Consider the following 11,064-nt stretch of genomic DNA (forward strand, 5'->3'; position numbering starts at 1 on the left):
TTTTCCATGCCATACCTGAAGGCAGCATTCAAGAGAATTGCCTTGTCCAAACTCTCCTGAACTTGAATGCAGCATCTTATGTTGAAAGAATTGCCCTCTGTGTAGAAATTACGCCAGTTACGCCATATTTCCAGAATTTACATGATTATTATGCTTAGTTTAGTGTGATATCAAGTACTGAAAATAGCCGACCTCCAAGCTCACAACGCGTTGCAGTGCGACGTGTTGTGAGCTTGGAGGTCTGCTATTTTCAGTATTTTCACCAAAAGCCCCTTTTAAAAATGTCAGCCACTGCCTCTCTAACATTCTCTGCACGTCCCTGGTCTGAGGTAGAGTGGGGGCTCCCAAATACTGTAAAGGAATGATTGATAGTTGAGAACTACATGGAATCTTATGGGACTGTAACTCTGAGAGTGTAAAAATGTTACTATATGGACCGTCATTTGGTTCCATGTGTACGCTCTCAGAGCTCGGAGCCATATGGGTCCTTGAAAAAAAAGGATTTTGGTTTTACACAGGATTTTGGTTTTTCACAGAATTACTGATGACAGAAATTCAATTTACTCCTTAGAACAGCAGCAGATACACAGATTAAAATGACCTCCTCCAGCCACTACTGCTACAGAACAAGCAGCGACTGCGTGTGTGTGTGTGTGTGTGTGTGTGTGTGTGTGTGTGTGTGTGTGTGTGTGTGTGTGTGTGTGTGTGTGTGTGTGTGTGTGTGTGTGTGTGTGTGTGTGCGTGCCAGGTGTGACGGAGGTGGTGCAGGTGAGCTCTAGGACTTACATGAGGCAGCTGGTGGAGCAGGCCAACCTCCACTTCATCACCACCGGGAAGGTCCAGGAGACGGGCCAGATCGTCACCGCCATGAAGGATGTCACCCTGCACTCTCCAAAACTCACTGTCAAGGTCGGCCAGAACAGTTCTAACCACTCAAACCCATGCAGTGGTGGAAAAAGTACTCACATTTATAATAGAGCATCACAGTGGGTGTGGTTTACTGGTCCCACTAAAGAATATCCTGTTCATTTTCCTCATAGACTTTCACGAAAATATTTATAAATATTATGTTAAGCCTAGAACCAAGCCATCCAGGATTGCAGTGAATCATGACCATATAACCTTTGTTTCTATGAAAAGAACATTTTGAAAATCGCTAAACAAAGAGTCATTAAATCAAAACATGTTTTCAGATAGGATCAAAGGTTGTATGGTCATGATTCACTGCAATCCTGGATGGCTTGGTTCTAGGCTTAACATAATTGTTATAAATATTTCTGTAAAAGTCTATGTGGAAAATGAATGGGAGATTCTTTAGTGGGACCAGTAAACCACTTCCGCTGCGATGCTCTATAATGGAATATTTTGAAGATATCAAACCCTGTCGTGTTTAACGTGTACACTGCAGGTGTCAGGCTTGGCCAGGGTGAGTGAGGAGATGATGGCAATAGTGGAGTTCACCAATCCCTTCAGCTTCAGTCTGGAGGATGTCTACATTCGCATGGAGGGACCCGGGGTCATGCCCCCCATTGTCAAACATTACAGGTGAGTAGAATGTGTATACCTTTGGGTGGAAAGCTTGTATGTCCAAAACCGTTCGCTTTGTATTTGTCACTTAAAACATGAATTACATTTGTGAAAATAGCCAATCAACACCTCGCAGTCACTAGTTTTGTGCTACAGGCTGGTAAGATAAAGCAGGCCTTTACTTTATGAAAAAAAAAACATACAAATTTGAAACCTGGAGATACGAGTTTTCCACCCGACAACGATGATATTTGAGTGTGTGTGTGTCTGCATGGCACGCACACATGCATTTTGTTTGTGTGTGTGAGTTGCTTGGGAGTGTATTCAGGCAACTTCAATCAACAAAATGTTATGTTTTAGCTGACTTTTGAAATAAAGATAAATATAAAACGTTCAATGTTTCAGTGTCTTACAACACACTCATTATGCAGTAATAATCACAGATGGTAGTATCATTAACCCATTAAGACCGGGAACGCATCTGTTTCACGCAACCACTTTAACCTTTGTGTATACTTTGGCTATTCAAAAATAGCAGATCTACAAGCTCATATGACCTTGTAGATCTGCTATTCTTAAAAAAAAAACACCTGAACTCAAATCTTTGCTTCTGGGGGGTCCTTGGAACAAAATATTTTGAGATGGGGGTCCGCGGTCAAATACATATTATAAATGTACATAATATAGTTACGTTCCTGAAAGAAAACAAGTGAATGTGACGTCCCTGTTTGTTCATCCACAGTATGATCCCAGCCAGCTCTAGCCTGACCATGACGGAGCGCTTCATCCCCAGGAGAGCAGGACCGACCAGGCTGATCGTCAGTCTGGACTGTCCCGCCATCAGGCAGGTGTACGGCAAGGTGTCCCTCAACATCAAGCCTTAGAACCAGGGCATAAGCAATATAAGCGGTCGCTTAGGGCCACATCACGGGAAGACGTTTTTTTTTTAAACATATTGTTACATTATATGTCATATATCCCCTATCCAAAAACTAGCGTTATTATTCTAATATGCCCTCCCCTTTCCTCCTTCCCCATAATACCCAACTTCATTCTAGGCCTGGCTGCCTTGATTCATGAGCAAGTCAATATGCCTCCAAAAAGAACATTTTGATCTGTTGCTGCAGATTATTTTAGGTGGCCCTCCACTGACGGATAAAATAATCTTGCATAGGGCCACCTGAATCCTAGAACCGGCACTGCTTAGAACACCGTCTCCCAAGTGGTGGGTCTGAGGACCAAGGCGGCAAGGAATCTCCGCTGAAATTTAAGCTCTCTTTTGGGCCTGCTGTTCCCATTAATGTTCCCAGCATTTCAAGTTCTACTGGCCTCAAGACATTATAATAATCTCAATATACTTTGTTAGTCACTGACCGTTTATTGTGGGTTAGGGTATCCGGTCTAAATATTGCCTTAATTTTTTTTTCATAGATCAAAAACAATTCCAACATTCTTTAAGGTATTTCATGAATTACCGTAAATCTGAAAATCTATTCCATAAATACCTACAAATTCCAACATTATTAGTATAACTCATACTATTGTTGAACATGTAGGTGGTAGATTAACAAGAAATAATATCTTAGTGTTTAGTAACATTTACTGGTATAACTTTAGGAAAAAGACATCTAGCCTAGACCGTATTAAAGCATACAAAAAGTATTTACAGTAGTGCTGTATGACTGTGTTTCTACCTGCTATCTATGTGACCCCAAGTAGCCTCCGCCCATCATGACTCTGCTACTTAAAAGGGGAATTAAACCCTAGGCCATTTGACAATACTGCAGACTATTGTCAGTGCTTGCACATTGGCACACCTAAATTCATTTTATAAGCTGCAGCTGCACGGCTTACATCACAGTTTACTATAAGGTCAGCCTGCCAGGTTTTTACCCTTCTGGATCTTTTAACCAACAGAGGATAAACAAACTCTAGAATCAGCCCTGGGTTTCATTCGCCTCTAATCTGTTGTTTGAGGATTTTCTTCACTATTTGTCCCTATTTTCATTTGAATATCATTTTGTCTTTTTGTCCAATGACATTTGTCATTTACAAGTTGTGATAATTTTTATCATAAATCTGGGTAACACAACAATGACATTTGCTATTTGTCGAGACTGTCAGTTATTCTTTTATGGAACAATTTGTACATTCTACAAGCTTTTTCGGTTCTTTTCAAAGATAGGCGAAGCAAACTAGTTTCAATAATATCAGTGAGTTATCCTATATATAAAAACTATATTTCTTTCATGTTTTGTATTTCTTTCATTTACCAACCAAATAAAAAGTATTAATTAAAATGTGTGTTCCCAATGTGTGTACTGTATGTGTTTCTATTCTATTGGGATACAACCAAATGAATATTGTTTATAATTGCACATTAATAATATGTTAGACAACTGTCATTTTGGTGCGTATACACTGTGTGATGTGGGTGTTTGTGTGCCAATGCAACTTTGCTCAAGTTATGGGCCTAGTCTACAAACAATAAGGGTTTATGTGTTACCAGGCTTTCCGCAGTACCTGTAGAAAGCCTGGTTTTCATTCCGAATTATTAACAAATGTGGTCTAGAGCCGGCCTTCATATCAGGTATTTACATACACACACACACACACACACACACACACACACACACACACACACACACACACACACACACACACACACACACACACACACACACACACACACACCTACACAGTACATGCATGCATCATTTCCGTATCTGCTCTAAACTAGGGATGTTCCTAGCGACTAATTTCACTGACGTGTACACGACCGTTTTGTAATCGAATACACGATTAATCTAAAATTAATTAACCCCCAGAAAATGGCCCAAATTGAGCACATTATAATCTATAAGGCCAAATATAATTTGAAAAATATATAATAAGTATAATAAGTATATGAAAGCTGTACTTATAATATTCAAATACATTACCAAATCGTATTTGAAACGCTTGAAATAAAGTAGGTCAATCAATTAATTCTGCGTTCAAGCGGAGCCGGCCCGCCCAGCCTCGCAACATTTAATAGCAAATTAAATTATAGCGTTCATTAGCTATCATATTCATTAACTTCAGACAATCACAACATCACGTTAATAAACAACGTTTATTTTGTATGTGTTTTACAATCTTTTACAGCTCTGTAAAGTTATTTTTAAACATGTATCAAAGTTTATTTTATTTTCCTGTTAGCCTAAGCCTTCGGCCCACAGCAGACAGCACACTCACACACTGCACACATTTTTTTTTAAACGAAAATGACAAATAAAATAATAAAATATGATCCTGGCTTGAACAAACAGGTCTATTAACAATCTGGCTTAAGAGCCGGGACCTATAGGCTGCGACCATGACTTTATGAACAACACACAAGTTTACTAAACACTCTCAGTCAGGCAAGTAAGCTCCAGAATAAAATAAAATAAAATATAAATCAGTGGCAGTGTAAGTGCATTTGGGTAGGCTATTTTACTCACTCAGAGTCAGACTCATCAGGCTTAGGCTCGCTGGGCCACACGTTTTTGTTCAGGGAAATCAACATGTCAACATGTTTGGGTAAAAGACGAGACCTGAGGCGAGAGACGATAAGTCCCGCGGCTGAAAAGACTCGCTCAGATGGTACGGATGTGGCCGGTATACAGAGAAAGCCCATTGCAAGACGGTAGAGTTTGGGGTAACTTGACTTCTTCCCGGCCCACCACAGAAGTGGGTCGTCGCTTAGGCTGATAGCTGGTTCAGCCCAGTATCGCTCCAGCTCATCATCAGGGCTTGGCTGCCCTGTAGCGCCGTTGTCGTCCGCAAGAAAATCACTCAGTGTCATTTTCTTCTTTTTTGGCTGGGAAGGCCCGGGCTCCATCACCCCGCTCCCGCTGGCTTCAGTGGCTTCTTCATCATCACTCGCAGCGTTGCGGTCCTGATCGCGGTCGGGCGCTGGTGGTGGTACTGGTAGTCTGTTATACTCCGTAGCGATGTGTTCTCTAACAGCAACTTGAACATCGAACGGGAGATACCGCAGGTGTTTGTGGCGGGGATCAAGAGCCGCGGCGAGAAAAGCGGCTCTCCCAGCTTTCTCTGCATTTGTGGGTTCCATTCTTGTCTTCAATGATGTAGCCAGGGCCGTGCTTACCATACAGGCAAAATAGGCAGCCGCCTGGGGCCCCCTCACAGCCTGGGGGCCTCATGAGATTATTATTATTATTTTATTTTTTAACCAACATGGCCATCAGGGGGCCCCAGTTGAGCTCTCAACTGTGAGACAGAGAACAGTTGAAGTGAGGGTGAGGGTTAACATTAGCTCATTAGAATCTGAAAAGAGCGTGGCTCTCAAAGGTGTGACCAGAGAACAATGGTCCTGATTACCCAAGCGGTTCTTTTGTGTCTGTTCTGTGATGTCACGTACATTACTTTAACTTTAAGAAGGATCGATGCAGGGAATGGATACATTATTTCTAAAGTGTGTGTATATATTTATATTTAAAAAAAGTTTTGAGGGCCCCCATATTTATATATACATATAATATATGTGTATCAATTCCATTTCATTTTGGGGGCCCCAGATAGTTTGAAGTGGGGCCCGGGATGAGATCAATATAAAAGAAGGGTAAAAAGGGCCTTAACATGAAATGTGATGTTTAACTTGAAATACTTTCACAGGGTTTACTGGGGCTTCTTAAAGATGGCACGCATAGTTTGTATACTGTTTATTTATATTTAACATTTTGAGGGGCCCAAATATATCCATTTGGGGGCTCTCAATCTCTCAAACAGAAACACCCAGGGGGCTCCATGAGTTATCGTCAAATATAAATAAACAGTAAAAAGGCCCTTAACATAGTCATGTAATGTATGTGTTTAACTTCGAATGGATATGTATAGCCTTAACCCACTGACTGTCCTGTGAGACAAACTTTGTCTTTGAAAACCACTGCAAAACATGCACTTAAAAGTTATTCTTATTCTTATTATAATTACGTTTTTTTAAAACACTATAAGTAATAACACTGATTCAATTCATAGGTTTAATAGTGTATGAAACTTGAGCTGAAGTGTGTTATTTAACATGAAGCAACCATCCTTAGATGACATTTCTGCCACAGACATGCAGCTAATTACCACCTGAAAGAAGTTGGCCTGTCGCTGCAACAATGGGCTCTGATTATCTGAAAAGAGCTTTAATGTCACAAGTTACTTTAGTCTCCTTAAAAATATAAACAAGATTTATACTGTATATATTTATATTTAACGTTTTGAGGGCCCCCAAATTCATTTGGTGCCCCACCAGCTCTCAAACTCAAGCTCTCAATACCCTCATATATAAATAGTAAAAGGGCCCTTAACAAAAGGCTGTTAACAAAAGGCTGTTAACATGGAATTGATTTTAAAAAATGCTGATAAACCAAGAGTGTTATTTAAAACTATCGAAGTATTGCTTAATCCTCCCCTATCCACATGTCTGGAACCTTCCACTGAAGTTTGCGAAAGCTTCCTCAACTATTTTGTAGAGAAGATAGCCACCATCAGAGCCCAGTTCCCACTCCCTGTTGTGGACCCCCCTACAACTGTTATTTCCATTCCTGTTTTTAACCACTTTATACCTGTATCTTTTTTAGCTCTTAGTGAAATAGTTGCAAAAATGAAACCCTCTTCCTGCCCCACAGACGCCATCCCTACCCGGCTATTCAAGGACGTCTGGGCGGCTATTGGACCCACTGTCCATAAAATAATAAATAGTAGTCTTGTGACAGGGGTTGTACCCGCACAATTTAAAGACGCAGTTATTACACCACTGATTAAAAAACCAAATCTCGACACTACTGTCCTATCAAATTATAGACCGATTTCCAAGCTTCCATACATCTCGAAAATCCTGGAGAAAACAGCACTTTTACAACTACACTCTTTTTTATATGAAAATAATATTTTTGAAATGTTCCAATTCGGTTTTAAAGCTTTCCATAGCACTGAGTCTGCACTTCTTAAAGTTTTTAATGATCTTTTAATAGCCACAGATAATGGAGACCCTGCGATCCTGTTACTCTTGGATCTGACGGCCGCTTTTGATACTCTCGACCATAAGATTTTAATATCTCGCCTCGAGCACTGTGTAGGAGTCAGGGACACCGCACTAGACTGGTTCAAATCTTATCTCTCAAATAGACACTTTTCTGTTAAACTTGGTCATTTCACATCATCATCCGTTCCCCTGTCATCCGGAGTTCCGCAAGGCTCAATCCTTGGCCCTATCCTTTTCTCACTTTATCTCCTCCCCCTAGGACACATTTTAAAAAGACATGGCATCTCTTATCACCTGTACGCTGACGACTCTCAAATATACCTGCCCCTCAAACGATCCAGAGATAACCCCCTGTCCTCCCTCTTCAATTGTTTAAATGACATTAAAGCCTGGATGGCCCTCAACTTTTTAAATATAAACGAAGGAAAAACTGAAGTGATAGTGTTCGAACCAAGTGCCAGCCCAACTGCTCTCCCCTTAGACCTGGGTCCATTACAACCATATTTAGTACCCGTGGTCTCGAACCTGGGGGTAAAAATGGACAATGCTTTTAAACTAGATAAGCAGATAAATAATGTGGTTAGAGCTAGTTTTTATCATTTGAGACTTTTATCACAAATTAAATCTGTTTTATCTTTTAAGGACCTAGAGCGAGTCATACATGCTTTTATTACAACACGACTGGACTACTGTAATGCCCTATATGTGGGTGTAAACAAGGCCTCTATATCCAGATTGCAACTAGTACAAAATGCCGCAGCACGCCTCTTAACCGGAACTGGCAAATACGACCACCTCACTCCAGTCCTGTCCGCTCTCCATTGGCTACCAGTTCATTTTAGAATACATTTTAAGATTTTATTGTTTACTTTTAAAGCACAAAATGGGCTGGCACCCCAGTACCTCTCTGACCTCCTAGAAGACTATGTCCCTTCTAGGGCCTTAAGATCTGCAACCCAGAAAAAACTGATAGTCCCAAAGACAAACTTAAAGTCCAGAGGAGACCGGGCTTTCTCGGTTGCAGCCCCTACACTGTGGAACGCGCTACCTTTGCACATAAAAACGGCCCCTACTGTTGAAACTTTTAAAAGCCGCCTTAAGACCCATTTTTATTCTCTAGCTTTCTCATGCTGATTTCACTGTTGTTTTTATCTGCTTTGGGTTTTAATATTATTTTTACATTATCTTATCATTATTTTTCCTCTTTGCCGACAGCTGTTTTTTAATTGCTGCTTTTATGGATTTTTATGTGATTTTTAATTTGTATTATTTTATGTGTTTTATCTTATCTTTTAGCTTACTTTTATCAAAATGCTTACCACTACGGACCACCTTTTGATTGTTTTATGTACCTGTACTGTGCAGCACTTTGGAAACCCTGTGTTTGTAAAATGTGCTATATAAATAAATTGGATTGGATTGGATTGGTCATGTAATGTAATGTTTAACTCAGTATTCTTATTCTTATTACTTTACCTGTCCTGTGTAAGTTGCTTCTGGTGAGAGAAGTTGAAGCTCATGCTTTATCTTCTATATGTCAAACATTGTGGCCATCCATAGCTGAGTGGTTAGTGAGCCTGCCAAGGGAACCAGATCCCTGGTTGTCACAGGTACGATTCCAGGCCAGGTTAGCAATGTGTTGCAGTGTCCCTGAGTAAAACACCCAACCCCTGTTTTCTCCCTCCTCCTCTTATTATTTTCTCTGGAATTCTTTTGAAAAAGTGCTAGAGTTTATAGGCTATTAAACTTGTGTTATTAAAAAAAAATATATATATATATTTTTTCAAATAATTAAAAGCTAAAATATAGGAAACAAAACATAAGGGAGTATTTATTCACGACCCCTAGAAATTGGTCCGCGACCCACATATGGCTCCCGACCCAGGGGCCTCAAACTGGGGTTTGCCTGGGGCCTCCAAATCGCTAAGCACGGCCCTGGATGTAGCTACTGTTTTCTTGAACTCGGACACCGTTTTGGGATCATCCGCACGTCTGAGTAGATCTCTGTCAAACAAAGAAAAAGTAATTAAAAATAAAAACAAGTACTAATTAGGCGGAGTGTCCCATTACACGTTTTCAAATAATCTTTTGAAAATAGCACATTTACAAGCTCGTAGATAATATAATATCCTTCAAATAATTACATAATAAATACATAATGGAATATAAATAAATATAATTCATTTATTATTATAGACTTGTATTTATTTACCTGTCCAACAATTTCATTGTGACTGGGAAGACCATGGACAGGGATACGTATTCCTCGCTGCAAAGAGCCTTGGTTGCAGTTTTGAGAGACTCCAGGATAGGTAACATAGTCTCTATTGTCTGCCAGTTGTCATCGGTCAACTCCAAGGTCCTCGCCTCGGCGAGTTTGGTAACTGTTCTGTCGGAAAGGACGGCAGTGACGGCCCATCGTTGTTCATGCAGACGCTCCAGCATGTCATAAACGGAGTTCCAGCGGGTCGTGCAACACTGTATGAGTTTGTGCTTTGGCAACACCTGCTGTGCTTGCTTGATCTTCAGAGCATTGGTGGCTGGATTACTATGATTGAAATGGCCCACGAGTCTTGAAGCCGCACCTATCAGTCGGGTCGTGGCCTGTGCTTTTAGCCCATCATTAATGGCCAGCTGCAACGTGTGGGCGAAGCAAGGCACCGACTCCCAGTTTAGCATAGTTTGGTTTGCCAGCGTTATGTTGGCAGCATTATCATGAACGCAGGCGATAATCTTTCCTTCCAGGCCCCATTTCTGGATCGATGTGCGCAGGTGGACGGCGAGGTTCACTGCTGTGTGTCGCTCCTCAAGCGCTAGTGTCTGGAGCACTCGACTCTCTAGTTTACCGTCAACAATGAAATGACATGTGATTGTCATATAGGACTCTGTGGTATTTGATGTCCAGCCATCAGTTGTGAGCGATACAAATTCGACCTCCACCATAATCAGTTGTATGCCTTTTGTCATATTCTCATGCGCCACCCGGATCCTCGTCGTGACCATTTTCCTCCCTGGCACTGTGTACTCCGGCTCCACGAAGTTCATCAGTTTGTTGAAGCCTTCGCCTTTAACGAAGTTTAAGGGCAGCATGTCTCTTGCGGTCATTTCTGTGATGATGTTCGTTAAGGTTTCTGACCGACCGGGGCCACAGCGACGGCTGCTAGAGCTTGTATATGAAGTAATGCGGGATTGTGTGCTCGGGGTCTGGCTAGTTCCTGGTGTCGGCTCGTTGAGGTTTACGTCCAGGTGTTTGTGTTGGATGTGATTTCTCATCGTCCCTGTAGAGTTTTTATATGCCAGTTTACTTGAACATAATCTACATGACGTGTGTGTGCCATCTTCATCTAAATCAAAGTACTCCCAAACTTTGCTCTTTTTTCTCACCGACATGATGCTGTGTGTGGGTGGCTTATCGTTGTCCGCACAGGGAATGATGAACCCCACAATGCCGTGCTGCGCTCGTGCGCTGCAGACACGAGTCGCGTGCATGCACACAAATGATCCACGGGGAAACT

At 41.2% G+C, this 11,064-nt stretch overlaps 1 protein-coding gene across 1 annotated transcript in view; it reads left to right on the top strand.

Moving 5' to 3' along the window:
- The window catches only part of f13a1b (coagulation factor XIII, A1 polypeptide b), a 34,196-nt gene extending 25,223 nt beyond the window's left edge, over positions 1–8,973 (top strand). The window contains exons 13-15 of the mRNA XM_080741214.1: positions 749–909; positions 1,409–1,545; positions 2,270–8,973. Coding sequence (XP_080597340.1) covers positions 749–909; positions 1,409–1,545; positions 2,270–2,411 — 440 coding nt within the window. The 3' untranslated portion in view covers positions 2,412–8,973. The remainder of the gene's footprint in view (positions 1–748; positions 910–1,408; positions 1,546–2,269) is intronic.
- Positions 8,974–11,064: the final 2,091 nt, after the last annotated feature.

This window comes from Nannobrachium achirus (assembly GCF_963921795.1).
Source record: "Nannobrachium achirus genome assembly, chromosome: 14".
Classification (NCBI taxonomy): Eukaryota; Metazoa; Chordata; class Actinopteri; order Myctophiformes; family Myctophidae; genus Nannobrachium; species Nannobrachium achirus.